Genomic DNA, 21,909 nt, shown 5'->3' on the forward strand with positions numbered 1-21,909 from the left:
TAGTTAAGATCCCTTTCACAATTATAACTTATAAGTATACTAGCTTTCCAGCCGCAGCTTCGCCCGCGCAGCCAAAGAAAAACCCGCATATTTCCCGTTCCCGTGGAATTTCCGGGATAAAACCTATCCTATTTCCCGGGGTAAAAAGTAGCTTATGTCCTTTCTCGGGTGTCAAAATATCTCTATACCAAATTTCATGCAAATTGGTTCAGTACTTTAGGCGTGATTGAGTAACAGACAGACAGACAGACAGAGTTACTTTCGCATTTATAATATTAGTATGGACTAGGCTATATATTTTTAGGATCATGTCAGCCTAGGGCTCTTAATATTTGCCCCTCTTTTGCCATGGATAAAGTTACTAAATTTAGCTATTATGCTAATCAGTATAATGAGATATGTGTTTAACTTATTACATATATTCATTATAAGAGTTAAAAGTTGTATTATAAATATAAAAATCTACAAAAAATCACACTGCATAAATAAGAGTCCTTCACCAAGCAGAAGAAGTAAAAGTATTTTAGAAACTTATTCTAAATTAAAGTATTCAACTTTAAAAAATACAACCGAACAAAAACAAAAATTTAAACAACACTTTTTTGTCATGTAATATTTATCCTACAATATTTTATAAAACATAATATCCAATATATCTTTCAACCTTAACATTACGCAACATAATTACGCTAACAAGCGAAATAATAACCTATCGAACCGTAAAAAATACAGATAATGTTTGGGCAAAGACGACACGAAAGCACTAATTAATAAGAAACCGACAAGCCCTCAAGCGAAATGGCTGCGCAAGAAAAATTTAAGGCCTCCAAAGGAATTAAAAGTCAGTGTTTTATTAATCAGGGGTGATAATAGTACGGAGCATACAATATCAATTTATATTTTATAAGTTACGATGGCTGCGCAGTTTGGGAGACGAGTCCCGAAGCGCTGAAAGTCTGAATGAGACAGTCGGCCTCGCGCTTTCGGCCGTGACGCAAGCTTTCACGGTGAGCTTTCACGAATTACGTAGTGACGAACTTATAGTTACGCGAGTGATGTGCTACAATTATGTGGTTTGTGTTGGATCTCTGAACTGATTATTGATTTAATAATGTGTTAATGGATTTTTATATTATGTAAGTATATTTTTTATTTTGGGAAAAGTTTAAATGGTTTAAATAAATAGTTCGCAAGTCGTATTGAGCTTTAAAAGTGTGAACGGGGTCGTTGTAACAGTTAACTATTGCAGTTTTTACAGCTGATTGTGTTTTTATAGCTGCTTATTCTATCTGAAGCAATGCAAAATTATCTAGACATAAAAAGACTGTTACGTTGTCGCATTTTACTTAGATTAAGCGCAGATTTAAATGAAAAGTTGGACGAATTGATAAAAATGTTTATATAATTAAATGGAATTGAAATTAAAATTATTTTATTAGTACCTATCTGAAATTAATTCATTAATTTTTTTAGTCGGCATTTTTAATTAAAAATATGAGCGATTTAAATTTTGTTTTTATAAAATAATCATTAAAAATGAAATTTAACACATTCGAATCGCATATATAAAATAAGGTACTAATGTTACATAATATTTAGAGCTGACCTCAAAAATAAAATGCTGATCACTTTCAATTAGAAAATCGTTAAGAGATGTATTCACCGCCTCTTTCCTATTGGGAACATTTTTAATTACGGAAAAGGTTTCATCTACCTCTATTAATCTTTAAATCATATTTCAACCAAATTTAATTTATTACCTAAATTTTAGTATTTTCTAGGGTTTGATTTTACGCGAGTATTTAGAAATTAAATGTATAATATTAACCAAATAATTTAAACACACACTCCCACAAAAACTCAAACACACATCCACCCACACTCACTCACATACATGCACATACACACACACGTACACACACACACACACACACACACACACACACACACACACACACACACACACACACACACACAAACACTCACACCACACATTCATTGGGTTGGCTATCCCCCTTTTATTTTTAATTTTTGCCTTTGTATAAATTTTATTTTTGTTTTAACCTTTATCTAGACCACAATGTATTAAGGGAAGGGACTGGCTTTCTTAACACAGGCTATGCCTAGCAAGAGAGCCAGAGCCTCATAATCAATATTGTATATTTTAAAGGTGAAATAAAGATTTATTTAATTTTTTATTTTTTATTTAATACTCGCGAAAATAATATAATGAATAAATCGCGTTTAAAATCCGTTAAAAAGTCTTTAATTTCTATACTTACCTAAATTTTGACAGCATTACTTATTATTTTTTATCTGTACATCGAATCAGTTTATCCAAATTGAATTTATTATCTGCATTTTAGCTGGCTGAGTGCAAATGCATCCTCAGTATTGTAGTTAATTAATTATTGCATTTGCTGACGAAGCAGAGACAACATTTTACAGCTGAATGCGCATTATTGGGATATGTATTTATATATATTATATTATATCTATATCTATACTAGCCAGCTAGCAGCTACCAGCAAACGTTGTTCTGCCATACACTTGTTACATAGAGGTATGGAAAAAAGATACTAGCTGATTCTCAGATCTACTAGACTCAAAAATATTATGAGAATCGGTCCAGCGGTTTCGGAGTACGGTTACCAACATTGTGACACGAGAATTTTATAATACAGAGATCTATCCCGTTTGTAGAAGACAAATTTCTGAGAATTATAGAAACCAGTGAATTAATATTAAATACTAGGCTATTGTTCGTGTTAAGGATGGAAAAGAAAATCCGTGAAAATTAATCCGGCTTTTGTGAGTTTAATTATTAAGATTATAAGTTTTTTTTTTTTGAATGAATTACTTTCGTTGGAAGTGCAAAGAATTTAATATTAAAATGAATTAACCTTCCTCATTTCTGCTAGGAATAAATAGTGCTGACATAAAATCTAAAAATATTTGGGTGTTATAAAGAAACTTACACACAAAGAAAGTAAGCTGCAAAGTATATAACGACAAAATATGTTGCTCAGGACGTTTTATAAAAATTACAAAACTATTGAGCGACGGCTCTTCTATACCTACTTTATAATCGTTGTAATCGTTAAATAAATAATGTATCTTGTATACATTTTCTTCACATAAGAAATATTTATTTACATAAAACATGCCCTGAAATATTTATTTACATATAAATAATAAATAAATAAATATTTCAGGACAATTTTCACACACGGCACGATCTGATCCCATACTAAGCTTTCGCTTGTGTTATGGAAGCTAGGTGGGTGATAAACATAATATATATAAAATTTTAAATAAATACTTATATAGATAATAATTAAACACCCAGACACAGAGCAAACATCTATGTTCATCACACAAATATTTGCCCCGGGCGGGAATTGAACCCACGACCTCTGGCTTGGAAGGCAGTTCCACTACCAACCAAGCCAACTGGTCAGTCATATAAATTGGATTGATCATAATAAAGTCATTGTGTAATAAAATCGATAATGAGTGAAAGTATAAGTGAAATAAGTGAGTGAGAGCGTCTGCCCCTTGCCCCTGGGGAGAACGGGACTTAACTTCTTAGCAGGATTGGCATGTAGATAGACAGCCAAATAGATTAATATGGACTTGTCACTTGTGTTCACTATGTGTATATTACAATGATTGTTAAACATTTTATAACATTTTCTTCCCAAATTTTATTTGATTTAGGTATTTATTTTTATACATAGGGACCTTACTACACTCAGAATTGAAAAGGTAACAAGCTTAATAAAATTCATCGGATATATTACGCTTATTCAAAAATTACATAAAGAAAAAGGATGAAAGATTCACATAGTTTCTGATTCACTCTAGATTCTGAGTGCGAATTAAAGACTAAACTTTTACTCGACTAATTCAAAACTTCTCAATGTAGTGGTCAGCAAGATGCAGAGGTCTCGGATTCTATATCCCACTTTTTGCTAGAAAGAAATGAATTCCACCAATGAAATTACATTTAAAAAATTTATTTTGTAGTTACCAATACATTTTTTCAATCATCAAAGCTAAACTCAGTGAGGATGTTACAAAAATAGATTGTCAATTTGTAATCTTTTAGAAATGTTTATTAAATATTAATTAATACGGTATTTACTGATAACTAACTGACGTTAATTTTTTTATTCACCTAAGAAGCCAAAATGGATATTTTGATTACAAAGGTGTAACGTTTGCCGCGCCGTGTAGGCGTTAAAAAGATCCAACGTTAAAATTAAATTAGGCTCTCCAACAATGTTATTTTCAACTCTTATATTTTAGGGGCTTAATTAAAAGATTAAGCTTTGACGTCACGGTCATCGTTTTGTGTATTACTTTGATAGTAAAAGAGATATTCTTCTCTTTTACTATCAAAGTAAGTAAAATAGTAAAAAGGCTATGAAAAAACGTCAGTAAACGAAAAGTTCAAGAAAGTAGTAGTGGCTCAGTAGTCAGGACCTCAGACTTATATCAAAAAAGTCGGGAGTTCGATAAATTAAATTGATAATTCAATCTGCAGGTAATCCATATTATCACGTACATTACGCGACAAAGGCAAAAGCAGAGAATCAAAAGTTCGATGACGTCATGTGCCATTTGCCAACACGCACTTGGCTAGCGTAGTATATTATGGCTTGCTTCCTGAATCCTGTATAGTAGGAACAACATATTATACAGACTGATGATGATGATGAAGCCAAAAGTAGGTTAAAAACTTGTTCGTAGAAAGTAACAAACATTACATTAATACAATCTATATTTCGAAATTGTGTTATTAAAATCAATAAATTTTATTACTTATTACACATTTTAATAAAACAAACTGGATGGGCATACAAATATTGTTGAAAATATTTTTCAATATTGTTGACGAAATAAAAGAAAATAATACGCAACATGTAATATTCATCAACCTTCCAAAAAGGACTGGGATAATGGAACCAAAAAAAGGTTGATTGTTAGCTTAACGTATAGATAATATATATACACACACAGTACCTTCCCACTCATGTTTACGAAAAGTCTGTAACTTATACAATATTCATAATTCTTTCTAAAAATATGAAATTAATGTAAACTTTATAATAACATACATTTTCATCAAAAATATTTACGTAATAATGGTTACCTACTAACGTTTAACGGAATGATTTAGGTACGAAAATTTTACTAAAAACCAGCGTGTTTTGTAGAGTTCTGATAATACAATATAATAGGTGAATTTACTGTGATTTTTTTCTGTAACAAGATTGACCTAAGAACCACCCACTTTCTGGAGATATGCGGCGGTCCATATTATATAACAGATACTACGAATAACACCCGTAAGCTTTCAAAAATAAATCTAGGAAGATAATTATTACGTTCAAGCGGTTTCAGTTTCACACTTCATCGAAGCTTCTAGATCACGTTTCACATGTATTTTTCCCTAGATTTATGTTCAGGTCTCCGTTCTAAGCAGGCGGTGCATGCAAATCAGACTAGCCCGTGAACACAATATGCTACGTAGCGTGAAAAAGGTTTAAACTCTGTATCGAGTTGGATCTGAAATGTAGGCTAAGCTTAAGTGTTGTCCCGTCTTTATTGCAGATAGAAAAGGATAAATAAACAACTGGCAATAACTAAGAGGTAGGTAGTATGTTTATAGTAAGGTGAACTTTACATTGCATTGGTGTAGCTCTGTAATCTGAACGCGCTGTTTAACGTAAGGGTTTTCAACACGCAGCTTATGATGGAATTAACTCACAAATTCCCACTAGCATATTTTATTAATAAATAATGCTAACCAATATTATTTTCATACATTTAATCCGGTAATTACGAACATAGCAAATATTTGCGAATAGTAAGTACTGTTGTGTAAAGCAAACATTTATTCGAATATCCCAACTAAATTTTAATGCAAACATAATATTAATTGAGTCTAAAGTGTTTTGGCTGAGCATTATTTGTCCTATAATATTATTTATGTGCAAGGGTCTACGCTCGTAATTTTGGTAATATGGTAATACTACATTTACATAATACGCTCCGCTTGTTGGCGGTGAACAGTGATTAATCATTCTGTAGTTCACCACCCCTATACTTTGTCCAAAATATACAGGGTGTCCACAATCTCGAGTTTACTGCGCTCTTGATGGCTTCTACAAAGCGTGCGTTGAGAGCTTTACAGAACTATTTAGATATATTTGTATTACGATTTCTGGTGGCATATAAGCGGTATGTGATGTCTCTGAAGATGTTTTTGAGATATCGTGTAATTTTTAAGAAAAAAATACTACACCAAATTACTGATTATTATTTTTTAATAAAAGCTTGTGTGTTGTTTTTACATATTATGTCAAAATAAGTGATTGTTGTGTACTTTACTTATAACTTTTTCATTTTTCAACCAAAAAAAAATTCATAAAAATACGTTGTATCATCCCCTATATTAAATATAAAGAAGCACCCTGTATTTTGCGGATGTAGCCTTGACTTCGTGATAGAGTGATCCGTCACTTTCCTCTCTTGTTATTATAATTCGTTTTTTTGTTGTGAATCTGGGATTTAGTAGCGGTGGTAATAATGGAACCGCTATTCTAGATTGATAAATTATAACTTTCGACGCTAGAAAAGTCCTTCGTTACTTTTTATTATTCATTGATTCTTATAAAATAGTGAAGATTTATTTCGCTAAGTATTATATAACTTTAACATAGTTAAATCTTTGTGAGAATCTTTTAAACATATAGGTAATTAATTTTGTCATTCTAGACTGTATAAAATATAATTGATTTTTATGTATATCTTAATATGCTAAATAAGCAGGTATGAATCTTAAATAAACAGGGATAAACAAATTTTAGTAGAGTAGGTATCACATATTTTTCACTAATTGTATAACTAGTTTCTATTTATTTCAAAAACTAAACCGCCATTTTATTCCACCTATAACAATTGTGATATGGCAACATTAAATCTAAGCAGTCAAGAAAATTATACCATTGTGTCATTTCCACAAATGAGTCTGTTTATTTTATTCGTGTAATTATTTATCAAAACGCCGCAGTATTATCGCATTTGCACGCGATTTGTTAATTCAAATGATTATTCTATAAAACAGTTTATTTTTATTTGAAAAGAAACACGAAAAAACAAATAATCAGAGCTATATATTTGTATATTTATTTAAGCTCTTCTATCTTTTGTTACAAAATAAATCTATTTATTCCTTGAATATTTTGCCTTAATTCTAAATTTAATACATCTTTAATATGCAACGATAATATTCCTTCGTGACCCGCAACAAAAGAAGTTGAATATTGTATAAAAAAAATACAGATACGACTGGCTGGTTTGATACGCGGCGCTCCGGCTGTATTAAAAAAGCAAATGCAAAAAAAAAGCTTATGGTTAGAAAAAACAGCGTGTTTTGGCGGCAATATTATTTTATTTCACAGAACGATAAATCTCATGCCACGTGTACTGATATTATATGTGTTTTTCCATATATTTGAAGAAAAAGGAACCTAGTGACTTGTTCCTTTGACTTCTACTTTTCATTAGATACGAGAAAAAATATTCTATATGGTAAGCAAAGAATGTTATTTAATAGTAGATACGTAATGAATTTCTTTAATAAAAACAATAAATGTTAATTAATAAAATCCGAGATTACAAGTTAGTGTGGTAAAAATGTCGAAGATTGTATTTAGAAATAATTTGACATAGATAATAATTAACAAAATCCTGTAGCGTGCTCAATATCAAAAGGAAACTACGACAAAATGCAAATTACATAAAGTACAACCGTGACTTAGAAATTCTACACCGAGCAGCCATGATTACACCCATTTTTCCTTCAGAGTTTTAAGAAACACGTTTTCATTGAGGAAGGAAATTAAGGTCCATTTCCTTGAAGAGTAATTATCTCGTTTTAAATATATTAGGACTGTGATTTTGTGGTTATTGTATAAGTAGATAGGCACTTTACGTAATTTAGATAGCTTTTGAGCTTTCTTGGAGCTTGATATCTACATAAAAAATGTTGAAGGTCTTTGTATATTTTTTTTTATTTTCAAAACCGTGAATGTTTGTAACTTTTCTCATTGAAAATCACTGCACTGATTTTGATGAGATTTGGTAATGATGTATGTAGACTGTAGAGTAACACATAAACAAATACTTATTTTTGCCTGCGGGTTCGTCAGCGTATATACTTAGCGTTAGCGTTAGCGTAGTATATGTTAATTGGTTGATTTGTTACAGTGTGTACAATAGCTTAACAGAATAACTAGGGAAAACATAACTTACATATAAATCCAAGTTAAAGCGTATACGTAACTCAACGTATAAACTCAATCCGTCACTGATTAATATTATGTAAGGCCAAAACCGCGTTAGAAGACAAGTCGAACAATTAACATTTAAACACAACGCTGTTCATGTTTTTGGAAACACAACCGATGTTTCTGAACCTCATACAGCGATGTAACTATATTCTACCGACACCATCCGTTCAAATTGCTACAAGGCATCTTTGTACTATAAAACCGCCTACAGCGTAAACATGGAGCTTATAAAATTCTCTACATATGGTAAATACTTTGTGTAAGCTCTTAATTGCTCCTATCATAATCCTTACGTAATGTTTAATTAAAAAGTATAAAGCTATTACAGTTGCTACATATAATATAAAAGAGGATGTTAATATATTCTTAAAATCAAGAGATAGTTAGACATGGAAATTTTAATATTACAAGACACCCGCTTTGCGTTGATAGTTCTTACGTAGCCTCGATAGACGATCAGTTATTTACTCATGATCATAATTTTTGACCATGAAATGAAAAATCGTATGTCTATAACGTACAGCTACACGATAAAAACAATAGTCATGAAATATACTTTGGAAAATGTGCCTTCCTGATTTTTTAACAAATAATAGTTGTACATTTTAATATCGTGTCAAATTGAATATATTCTATTCATTACTATTTAAAACAAAAGCAACGGAATTATAAAGTTCTGAGTATAATTTCTATGTTCTATGTGTAGCGATTTTTGCGATTTAGTTTTTCCTTTATTTCTTTGCATATTGTTATTTTATGGAATAATACAATATAATAGTCCTCGTTTTATTATGACGGATTTAATTCTGTAGAGGGGTTGTGAACTCAAAGACGATACTGATCGTAATGATTTTATTTGCACACAATATCCGTATTTATACAAAAATCGACCAAAAATAAAACCAATCAGAATTCTAATGTTGAAATTGAAATTTAGAATGCGCTCTGATTATGAAAAAGAATGCGCCGGCCTGAACACAATATGATATATATAAACTCATGTCTCCCATAGTGTCCCCCCTCAAGCGAAGCGAACATTTTTCTTGACGACGCGTCCACTTCTTGTAGTGTAGGGACGTGCCTTGTCCGTGTTGTAGTCTGTAGCAGGAACTGACGACGTAGCACTCGTAGGTGTAGGTGTAGATGCTACTGCTGTGCTTGCCATACCTTCAACCTCTTCGTTTAATATGTATGCAGGCTTGAGTCTGTCAATTGATACTACTGTAGTCCGAAGTGGTAACTGTATTTGGTAGTACTTGTCGTAGCGCTTCAGTACTTCATAAGGGCCGTCATACGGCGGAGTGAGTGGTGCTCGAACTGTATCGTTCCGTATGAATACATGAGTACACGTAGACAAATCCTTGTAAATAAATGTTGCTCGATTTGCGGGGGATCGTTTAGTCGGTGTGAGTAAAGCCATAGTTTCTGTCAGGCGTTTCACGTAGTCAGCGTCTTCAATACCCGTCCGTGTAGGCACGAAGAAATCGGAGGGCATGCGCAGTGTAGTGCCGTAGGTCATCATAGCTGGTCTCAAGTTGTTATCTTCTCTTATAGCTGTGCGTAAACCCAGCAGTACTGTCGGTAGTTCGTCTGTCCATTGACAAGTACTGCCGCGAGCTATGAGCGCGGCTTTCATAGTGCGATGCCATCGTTCGATTTGCCCATTTGCTTGAGGGTGAAATGCCGTCGTGCGTATTCTTGTAACCCCAAATCTTTTCATGAGTGCCTTAAATAAAGCAGATTCAAATTGTCGACCTTGATCGGTAGATATGCGTAGCGGGCAGCCGAAGCGTGCAATCCAGTTCTCGTACAATGCTTTCGCGACGACTTCGGCAGTTATTTCTTGAATTGGAACTGCTTCAGGCCATTTTGTAAGACGATCAATGATGGTAACACAGTATCGGTAATCTCTTGAGAGTCGTAGTGGACCGACTATATCTATGTGTATGTGTTCGAAGCGTTGCGAAGGCGGGAACTCTGCTAATGGAGTGACGACGTGCCGGTGAACTTTTGCTCGTTGACAGCTGATACAAGACTTGGCCCATAACGTAGCGTCTTTATTCATAGCTGGCCAGAAAAACTTCGATGTTATTAGCTTCCGAGTAGCTCTAATACCAGGGTGGCATAGTCCGTGTTGAGCGTTAAATGCCATATAACGGTATGCCTTCGGTAGAAAGGGACGGGGCGATGCGCTTGATAGCTCGCACGTGATTGGTCGATCGAGTCCGGGTAGCGTGACTTCACCGAATGTTAAATTTGTTTGAGTTTTTAATTTTCTGAGCTCTTCGTCGTTACTTTGGTCGATGGCTAACTGCTTGTAGTCGATTACATTAGGGCATTGGATCTCTTCGATGCGTGACAACGCGTCGGCGACTGTGTTCTCTTCTCCTTTGATGTACTTGATACTCGAACAGAATTGACTTATGTAATACAGCCGCGTATATTGCTAATAATTCGCGAAAATACACGCTGTAGCGACATTGCGTAGCACTCATTGCTTTAGAGAAAAAGGCTAGCGGTTTCCATCGGTTCTCAATCTTTTGTTGAAGTACAGCGCCGAGACTATGATCCGAGGCGTCAGTCATGATGGCAAGGGAGCAGCCAGGAATGGGAAAACATAATGTTGTCGCTTCTGTGATGCTTTGTCGGCATTTCTCAAAAGCTTCAATTGCTGCAGTAGTCCATTCGATAGGCGTTTTGTCGTTCTTCTTCTTATTATGTAGATACTTGTTTAATTCATTTTGTAGATGAGCTAGGTACGGTAGCAGCCTGGACTGGATGGAGACGGGGGCCAGCTCGCAGTGCTTTTCTTCATGATGTAGTTAGACTTTTTCTTCCATGTTTTCTTTTTGCTCCGTCGGAGGTCACCAACTGTAGAGGGGTTGTGAACTCAAAGACGATACTGATCGTAATGATTTTATTTGCACACAATATCCGTATTTATACAAAAATCGACCAAAAATAAAACCAATCAGAATTCTAATGTTGAAATTGAAATTTAGAATGCGCTCTGATTATGAAAAAGAATGCGCCGGCCTGAACACAATATGATATATATAAACTCATGTCTCCCATAATTCTAAACATTAATAAATGCATTTTTAATTCAGACGTAAATAGATTATGCGGTCAAACGGTTCTGGTAATTTCAAGGGAATATAAGTTTGAAAAGAGATGCAGTATTATAAATGTTCAAAAAACGAGAAACGTTACGCCACAACAACCTAACATGAAGTAAAATGACCAAAAAGTTAACATTAAAATAAATAAACGATACCAACCAATATAGAGCTAAATAAACTAGATAAAACCCAACGCTAATGCCAAAACCGTTTTAAAACTAGAACTGTAACAAAAGTCCACTAAATAATAGTAAATTAAGTCAGTAAAAGAATAGAGTACAATAGGAAATCGGGCCCTTAGTGATCCGTGCGGAATACTGATTCATTTCGAATTCCGTCCACTCGTTTTGAGTCTGAAAGCATAAAATTCCTATCTAATTGAATACGTAATTGGCCAACACTAGTGCCAAACCTTTTGGGCAATTAATTTTTGGGGCCATCGCCTTAATTATACCTCAGTTTTGAACGATTATGTTATCTGTGTAATTCATAAAGTTTGTTATCAGATATCTCGCTTCAGAAATTCGGGGAAATTAACGGGAATTTGCGATTAGACTTTTATGTTTCTGTGATTGTTTATCTCCTACGAACATTTGTAATGACCGTCTGTTTTTGCGTCAGACGTCTATTTGTTAACGTATGTTTATTGCTTCAGTAATTATGTCTTTATCTGAACAAAAGGAGCTTAAGGATTTGAGGAAAAAAAGGGGTTTAATTAAATGTAGATTAACTAATTTTAAAAAATACGTTTCTTCGTTTGAAAATGTTGACCTTGACACGCATAAGAGGGCAGAACTAAAACTACGTATACCAGGTGCTCAAAGTTTAATGAATGATTTCAACCAAGTACAAAGTAAAATTGAAGATCTTGTCCCGGAGTCAGAAACGGATAAACTCATAGAATCACGCGTAGAGTTTGAGAGGGAATATTATGTTGTCCTGGCGATGCTGGACTGCATGGTAAACCCAGATAGTTCCGAGGATAGATCTGTTAATAAATCCATTGACTGTTCCTTAGCGCACGACCATACGACCTGCAACAATTTTAGTAATGATTCAGTAAAATTACCGACTATTTCTGTACCTAGCTTTGACGGTTCACATGAACACTGGGTAGAATTTCGCGATACGTTTTCATCCTTAATTCATGATTCGAAATCAATACCACCAATTCAAAAATTTCATTATTTAAAGGCGAGTTTAAAAGGCGATGCTAAAATTGTAATAGAAAACGTTGAATTTTCATCCAATAATTATCTGGTTGCATGGGAGCTTTTACTAAACCACTTTAATAACACTCGATTAATAGTGCAAAGTCACATTAAAGCAATATTTTCCCTGCAAAACGTTTCCAGAGAATCAGCTTGTCAATTGCACAATTTAATCGATACAATTTTGAAAAATTTACGTATTCTTAAAATCTTAGGAGAACCCACTGAATACTGGGACACATTAATTATTTATATCGTGGTATCAAAGTTAGATCCCACCACTGAACGTGAGTGGGAACAATTCAAGAATACTTTTTATAAAATACATAAGGACAAAATTATTAAGCTACATGATTTATTGGAATTTATAAAAGAAAAAGCCGATTTATTAACTACACTTTCCGTAAATCACAGTAAACCTAGTATTTCGAATAATTCAAATAAATTTTCTACTTACCAAAATAAAAATTCATCATCCAAAATTCATTGTTACATAGTTTCAGATAACAAACACTCATTTAATTCTAAATCGCAATCCAATAAGTCGCGCAACCATTACAAGTCATGTTTGCTATGTAACGAAAAGCATCAGCTATATTCATGCCAGAAGTTTCTCGACTTGTCCCCGCAACATAGGCTTAATTTAATTACGGATAAAGACTTATGCATTAATTGTATGCGTCCAGGTCATTCGGTTGGTACTTGTCTTTTTGGTCCGTGTCGAAAGTGTGAACAAAAGCACAATAGTTTACTTTGTGATGCAATTAAATTATCACCAATTAAACAAAATACAGTGACGTTAACTATGTACGAGCACCCCTCGCTTACTAATACGCATACCGTTTCAGCAGATAACGCACACAGCCTTACAATGCAACTTCAATGTACTAATCACGCACAAACCGTTATGTATACAAAGGATGACAATTCTTCGCAACAGATTGTCATATTGTCTACGGCGATAGTTGAAGTATTTAATGAATCGGGTGAGTATTATTGCGCACGCGCAGTTTTAGATAGCGGAAGCGAGCGATCTTTTATTACGCAATCTTTAGCAAATAAATTAAATTTACGAATATTACAGTCCACTCAACATATTCACGGTGTAGGTAATTCTATTACGCAATGTTCGCAATCTTGTAACATTGAAATTAAATCGCGCGACGGGAGCTTCACTGCCCGTTTTCAATGTTTGATTTTGCCCCAAATCACATCAAAATTGCCTACAACTACATTTAATTTCAATCAATTTAATGTTCCTCACAATTTATTGTTAGCTGATCCCAATTTTTACGAAAGTCAACCTATTGATTTACTGATCGGTGCTGATTTATTTTGGGAATTAATAACCGAAGGAAAAATGCGCCTTAAAAGTGGTCCTTTCCTTCAAAACACCAAATTAGGTTGGATAGTGTCAGGTTCAATTAAATCTTTTCCGTATTCTAATAATACAAATTCAACACATATTAATTGTAATTATTCGTCATTATCCACGGAAGATGATCCACTCGATAAGTTGGTTAGGAATTTCTGGGAATTAGAAGAACTATCCGCGCCTAGCAATAAATTACAGCAATTATCTAGCGAAGATACTGCTTGTGAGAAACATTTTATTCGCACAACACGTCGACTTTCCGATGGTCGTTTCTGTGTTTCAATTCCGTTGAAACAATCACCTAAGTTATTAGGTAATACACGCGCACAAGCTGAACGTCGTTTTTACGCGTTAGAGAAACGTCTTCAGCAAAATACTAATTATAAAAAGATGTATTCTGATTTTATACAGGAATATATTTATTTAGGTCATATGAGTCTCGTCAATTCGTATGGGAATCCGCACTATTTCCTACCGCATCATGGTGTGTTTAGGGAGCATGCCACAACAACTAAATTACGCGTAGTTTTTGATGCGAGTATGAAGTCTAGTTCCGGCGTATCATTAAACGACATACAAATGATTGGACCTGCTATTCAAGGTGATTTAATTTCTATTTTATTACGTTTTCGCGAGAATAGGTATGTTGCATGCGCTGACATTGAAAAATTTTACAGGCAGTTGAATATTGCTGAAGATCAGCGTGACTTGCAGCTGATCTTGTGGCGGGATGATCCCTCAGAGCCACTGAGGGTGTACCGACTCAACACCGTGACGTACGGAACGGCATCCGCACCGTATCTAAGTTGTAGATGTTTAAAGGAATTAGCCAAACACTCGAATGTTCCGTATGTAGCCGATACTATTAATAATTGTTTTTATGTTGACGATCTCATAGTTTCATCGAATTCTATATCCGAATTAGAAAATATTTGTAAAGAAACTAGTAGTCTTTTAGATTCAGCATGTATTAAATTACGAAAATGGATTTTTAGTCATAATTTAAATTTAATTACGCCTAGCGTTAACGAATCGCAAACGCACGATCTCTGTTTACTTAATAAAACTTGTAACAATAAAACTTTAGGTATCGGATGGAATAGTCTCGATGATTATATTTATTATTTCACGCAAATTGTACAAAAGAGTGAAGTAGTGACAAAACGTATTATTTTATCGTGTGCTTCACAAATATACGATCCGCTAGGATTATTAAGTCCGGTTATTACTATCGCAAAGCATTTATTACAAAGATGTTGGTTGTTAAAATTGACGTGGGATGAATCGGTTCCTAACGAAATTTCGCAAATATGGGATAAATTTATAAATGGATTATCTTTTCTTAGTAGTTTACGAATACCGCGTCACGTTATGTGCATTGATCTAGTGCGAACCGAACTACATAATTATATTTACCGATGCTTCACAGGTCGCGTACGGAGCTTGCGCATACGCTCGTACGATCAATGCAACAGCTGATGTCACAGTGCGCTTGATATGTTCGAAGGGTAAGATCGCGCCGACTAAACCTACAACTATACCTAGATTAGAGTTGTGTGGTGCGTTGTTAGGTGCACGATTATATAATAAGCTTATTGGATCACTGCGTTCAAACTTTGATAAAATTGTATTTTGGACAGACTCAACTATCGTTTTAGGTTGGTTAGGTATGCCTATTAATTTATTAAAACCTTATGTTCAAAATAGGACGGCAGAGATTCACGAGCTCACCAAGGAACATCCATGGCGTCACGTCGCAGGCAAGGATAATCCAGCCGATTTAGTCTCACGCGGGCAAGGTCTAGAAGCGCTTAGCTCCTCATCTTTATGGTGGGAGGGTCCGTTATTTTTACATAATGTACATTTTGAGTTGCCCGCTTTAAAACATTCCAAATTAATTAATTCAGATTTACCGGAAATTAAATCTATAAATATTTGTTGTCACATAAGTAATAATTTAAACGATAATTTAATTATTTTTTCTCGATTTTCACAATATAATAGACTTAAACGCGCTGCTGCTTATGTATTACGTTTTATTAATAACGCGCGAAATAAAACTAATAAGTGGACAGGTTTATTATCAGTTGAGGAATTAAATCGTGCTGAATTAACGTTAGCAAAGTTGAGTCAACAGGAATCGTTTCCCGATATTTATTATGCGCTTAAAAATAATAAAAATATAACGAATATATCAGGCTATAATCAAATTTCTAAATTAAATGTATTCTTTGACGCAAATAATAATTTAATTCGAGTAGGTGGGCGTATTCAAAATTCGCCAAATTTTAGTTTTAATAAAAAATTTCCTATTTTAATCGCATCTAATCATCATTTTTCACTTTTGCTTTTTCGGTTCGAGCATGAACGTTTACTCCACGCCGGGCCACAGCTTCTACTGTTTACGCTCAGAGAGATGTGGTGGCCGGTCGGCGGCAGAAACCTCGCTAGGAAGGTGGTACATTCGTGCATGCGCTGCGCACGACTGCAACCGACTACGGTTGCGCCTATTATGGGGAATCTACCGCAGGAGCGTCTGGACCCAGGTTATCCGTTTATACGTTGTGGTGTCGACTACGCTGGCCCAGTGTTCACGTTGAATCGTAAAGGCAGAGGTGCTAAGCTACAAAAATCGTACATATGCTTATTTATATGTTTTGTTACACGCGCGGTTCACTTGGAACTTGTTAGCGATCTATCGTCGGAATCATATCTCTTAGCTTTGAAACGTTTTATATCGCGGCGAGGTAAACCCGTGACTATCTTTTCTGACAATGGGAAGAATTTTGTTGGTCTCATGAATGATTTCAAAAAATTTTTAGCTACCTGTTCTGATGAAATTAAAGCATATGCAACTTCACAAAATATTAATTTTAAAATGATACCTTTTTACGCTAGCCATTTCGGGGGATTGTGGGAAGCTGGAGTAAAAAGCTGCAAGCACCATCTCAAACGTGTAATAGGTAACGCACATCTAACGTTCGAGGAGTTTAGCACAGTATTGACCCAGGTTGAAGCTGTCCTGAACTCCCGTCCTTTGACCCATCTTTCCACAGATCCCAATGATTTCCTTCCACTTAGCCCTGCACATTTCCTGGTTGGTCGTCCGCTAACTGCACCTGTAACGGCTGAGAATCTATACGACGTGCCTGAGCTTCGCCTCCCGAGGTTCCAGAGGGTGGAACAAATACGCCAGCACTTTTGGAATCGTTGGTCCAAAGAGTATGTCTCCGAGATGCAAACGCGAACCAGATGGCACCAGCACAAGGGGGATCTCAAGGAAAACACGCTCGTTCTCATTAAGGATGACCGATTGCCACCATTGAAGTGGAGCTTGGGGCGCATCCACGCGACATATCCGGGGAAGGATGGAGTAGCACGAGTGGCTGACATTCGTACTGCAGACGGCATCGTGCGTCGGGCGTTCACTAAAATTTGTCCGCTTCCTTCACCAGATAGCTGATTCTTCGCTTCGTGGTCGACAGTTCGTTGGAACCAGCACGTTCCAAGGCCGGGAGCATGTTGGCGCAACAAAATCGTGCGGAACGGAGCGTTGGTACTGCGTCATCGCGGCGTCACGTCGCGGCGCCGTGCGATTGGCCGCGGATGACCCTACCACTGTCCTCTACGACTTCAACTTGCCACGCAGCCGTCGAGCAGTTAACTCCTTCGCTAAAATTCACTGTCCTAACGCACTTTTGTAATTTTGAGTAATAAATTTTTATACGCGCAAAATTTACTTTCTTCTTCTTCGTCAACAGCTAGCTTATCGGTCTTCTATCGGATACACTTTGGTGAGTGCGCTGCGGAACTGCACGATCTTGCCATCCCCGCCATTCCCGTTCTTCCATCGATCGTCGAGGCGCACAGATTCTAGGCATCGCCATATGGTGGACGTTCCATGTTCCCGGACTAAGCGGTTCGATTCCACATTCTTTATCCGAACCGCAAGGGACTGGAACATGCTTCCTGAATCTGTGTTCCCCGACGAGTACAATATGGGGGTCTTCAAGCGTAGAGTGAACAGGTACCTTCTAGGGAAGCGCGTACCATCTTAGACCACATCTCAGCTTAACATCAGGCGAGATTGTGGTCAAGCTCTTCCCTATCGTCAATAAAAAAAAAAAATTAATAAATTGCATTAATTTTATTCACTTGAATTAAATGTATCATATATTCCATGAATTCAAACTTACTTAAGTGTTATATGAATAATTCCACAAATGTATTATACTCTTACGTACTTGATATTATTTAAAAAGCATGCAAAATATGCAAGATATTTTGCGCTTTATATTCTGCGCTTATAATTCATCGGGACAACGCGTGTGACCCTTTATGTAACATGTTAATCTTCTTTAGGTATCAAAGCTAAGCCAATGCATCAATGTTCTCAATGAAATGGTTTGTGTAAGCATAATTAGATAAGTGTATTTAGTGGCTTAGTAGATATACTATATATAAAAATATCACAGTATGAAAATAGCCGTCGTATATAGAATATACGACATAAAATTCATGATATTTTACTAGCTGCTCCGCGCGGTTTCACTCCCGTGGCTCCACTCCTGTTGGCCGTAGCGTGATGATATGTAGTTATATAGCCTATAACCTTCCTCGATAAATGGGCTATCTAACACTGAAAGAATTTTTCAAATCGGACCAGTAGTTCCCGAGATTAGCGCGTTCAAACGAACTCTTCAGCTTTATAATATTAGTATAGATTTTCAGAGACGCTAAACGCAATGTTGTTTCCCTTTGAAGGAACAGTCAACGCTTTATCTTCATATTCTATGTTTCTCAGGTCACAACTGTAAACAGTTATTTGTCTTTGCATCCAAGAATCGCTGAGAACATTCAATAAAGACAAAGCCGTAACCTATAAACCCAAATAAAACGAGGAGGCGTGGTGGAAATTGAAAGATTTGGCGTTCGTATTTTGTTTTGCCAATTTAAAAAACGCGCACACAATACGGGCGCGGTTTTCTCAAAGTTTCCCAATTCTTTAACAGTAAATCCTTTTGTCCGTTGGTTTGTGAAACAATTAATGTGCCGATTCGAGGTCTTTTTAGCTGCCTTTGTTTGGGAAAGAGTCGATACTACTAATTGTTTAAAGAATGTCCTAATAAAAATCAAGGAGGGCTGTTTCTTTTTAACTGTATGAAACACGATATTTATGTATAATATATTTATACATTCACATATACTAAAAGTATCTAGTTACTATAATTTATACAAAAATTTAGTTAGGTTGTAAATAAACTTGAGAAATTTATAATGTATCTAGATATATTATATAGGTAGATATTAGTTTGAACATATACATCTGAATATTATTCCACAAATTAATATAGATTATAGTGCGTAATTCATGTGTGATAATCACTAATAGGAATATTATAGGGTCCATACAGCCTGAACACAATAATTGTAACATGAAGATTATAATTACATACTATAACAATTTGTAACTAAATCGAATTAATAGTATTAACAAGAGCAATTCAATTATAATTGCGGTGTTGACAAACAGTTACAATATTGGGACCTACGAGAAATAGGTGTAGGTTGTCCTTGTAATATAATTAAATCTAATCCATACTTAATATTATAAATGCCAAAGTAACTTCGTCTGTCTGTCCGTTACTCAATCACGATTCACGCCTAAACTACTCAACCAATTTTTGGTATGGAGATTTGATACCCGAGAAAGGACATAGGCTACTTTTTATGCCGGGAAAATAACGCAATCCCGGAAATCCCACGGGAACGGTAATCATGCGGGTTTTTCTTTGACTGCGCGGGCGAAGTCGCGGGCGGAAACCTATTAATGGATAATTATAATTCAAGTGTACTATGAATTATCACATTTAATCAATACTAGGTAATATCTAATATATAAAAATCAATGCCACTTTTCGTTGTAATTCCATAACTCGAGAACGGCTGAACCGATTTCGATAATTCTTTTTTTATTATATTCCTTGAAGTACGAGGATGGTTCTTATGTAGAGAAAACGTAAACATGTACCACGGGCGAAGCCGGGGCGGACCGCTAGTGAAATATAAAAATTAGATGACATTTTGAGTTGAAAAGAATACGAGACTATATTTTATGTATTCTGCATGCACATGAATAACGTAGTTTATAGATATAATAACTAATCATATCTTAGGAATGAATATTTAAAAAAATAGAATATGAACATTGAACAGAGGTGTGAAAGGGTGAGAAAGGATAGTGACACGAAAATCAGTATGAAATATCTTTCTCGCTGCCAATTCCGCGTGATCACATCATTTCCTTGTATAGTTATGTTAGTTTGTTCATAGTTGTTTTTCGTGTTGTTTACTCTGTTGATCTTTTGTCATGTTAATTTTTAAGTTGTGCTGTATAGAATTTAATGTTCAATTCATTGATGAAGAGGAAACTTCGATCTTTGTTGAAGAATTAATTAAGAGTTTGATTTGAAATTAAAAAATCTGATGTAGAACATTCTAGGAATATCAACTAAGGATTGGATTCTACTGACTAGACTCAGTTTAACCTCCTCGCATAAATATTAATCTAGAAAAAGGTTTTATTTTTAAAGAAGAAAGCTTTTCTATGATTGTTTTTTATATTATACCACCTAGTTTCTCAAAATAATAAATGAATTACATAAAAAATATATTTTGTGAAGAAATTTAATAACATTTGTCTTATTTTGTTTCAGGTGGAAAGTGACCCCGGATCCGAACTTATAGAATAAAACAGCATTATAGTGTCAGTGTAGTCAGAAATGTTAGATGTACTGTAGTGTTGTGAAACATGGCACAAAAGGCTGGCCTCTGGTTTGTGCTGTGGATATCTATCATACCTCTACATAGAGCTGATAACTTGGGTGAGTTTTGTAAAGATTCGTATTTGATAATATTGTAGAAACAAAATAGTTTCTAAATCTCGACGAGAGATTATATCAGTGTCAACCAAGAAGCTTATATCTAATACACTGGAGATTTCAGTATGAACATTAACTTGTAACAAGACAATATGACCTTGAATGACGCCTGTATGTTTTTTTATCCCTTTCACACCTAACTTGGCAAGTGGGTCAACAATACATATTTAATACTAGAATTGTTTGTGACATAAATAAAATGGGATGTGTTTAATTTCAATCATAAGGATTTGATATAATATCCATTACTTACATAATTTATGCGCGAGGCAACTAAGACAATATACATTAGTTGCTAAGTTCAATAAAATAGAGTCAATACAAGCTTAAGCGTGTCGAAAAATAGAGTCAATACAATCTTATGCTTGTCGATCTTCGGTAAAAAAATACAGCTAGGCACGTCTTCTATGTATAGAACCTATTCAATATCGAATATATTTGCCCGCACCTAGCTAGCGCAACTAATTATAACTAACTTAACATCTCAAAATCTCATAACGTATCTACTATTTTCATGACAATAAACTTTTCTAAAGACATACCTACTTGAATCATCATCATCATCATCATCATCATTCCAGCCTTTCAAGACGTCCACTGCAGGACATAGGCCTCCCCCAAAGATTTCCAAAACGACCGATCACCAGCGGCCTGAATCCAGCGGCTCCCCGCCACCTTGATCAGGTCGTCTGTCCACCTCGAATACACTACACTTGAATACACTACTATAATCATTGTGATATTAATATTATTTTATAGGGCAAGTAGCTATCATACTTAGCAAGTAGTGACTTTCAAGGAATAACAACTATTTTCATTTAAATTCCTTGTTACTGTTAATTTATACTCAGTATTATACAATAGCGTTCATTATTCTCTTATAGAAGACGTAGTTTC

General features: G+C 35.0%; 2 protein-coding genes across 3 annotated transcripts in view; both read left to right on the plus strand.

Annotated features, from left to right (window-relative positions):
* Window positions 1–986: 986 nt before the first annotated feature.
* Window positions 987–21,909, plus strand: part of LOC123695308 — a 56,512-nt gene continuing 35,589 nt past the window's right edge. Inside the window, exons 1-2 of the mRNA XM_045641109.1 lie at window positions 987–1,136; window positions 20,788–20,955. Coding sequence (XP_045497065.1) covers window positions 20,883–20,955 — 73 coding nt within the window. The 5' untranslated portion in view covers window positions 987–1,136; window positions 20,788–20,882. The remainder of the gene's footprint in view (window positions 1,137–20,787; window positions 20,956–21,909) is intronic.
* LOC123695307 lies at window positions 14,777–17,825 on the plus strand. 2 transcript variants are annotated; one of them, XM_045641107.1, is made up of 3 exons: window positions 14,777–14,919; window positions 15,501–15,579; window positions 15,779–17,825. In XM_045641107.1, the coding sequence occupies exons 2-3, from the start codon at window positions 15,569–15,571 to the stop codon at window positions 17,532–17,534; spliced, it is 1,767 nt and encodes a 588-aa protein (XP_045497063.1). In that variant the 5' UTR covers window positions 14,777–14,919; window positions 15,501–15,568; the 3' UTR covers window positions 17,535–17,825. The 2 variants fall into 2 exon arrangements, with proteins under 2 accessions (XP_045497063.1, XP_045497062.1); XM_045641106.1 differs by having other exon boundaries at window positions 15,501–17,825.

The sequence above is a fragment of the Colias croceus genome, chromosome 11 (genome assembly GCF_905220415.1).
Source record: "Colias croceus chromosome 11, ilColCroc2.1".
NCBI lineage: Eukaryota > Metazoa > Arthropoda > Insecta > Lepidoptera > Pieridae > Colias > Colias croceus.

Bases quoted from the DNA above. Each gene is read 5' to 3' on its own strand.
- LOC123695307 (XM_045641106.1), top strand. From the start codon at position 14,884: ATGTTTAAAGGAATTAGCCAAACACTCGAATGTTCC. The intron at 14,920-15,500 runs GTATGTAGCCGA...GATGCTTCACAG, and splicing joins GCCAAACACTCGAATGTTCC to GTCGCGTACGGAGCTTGCGC.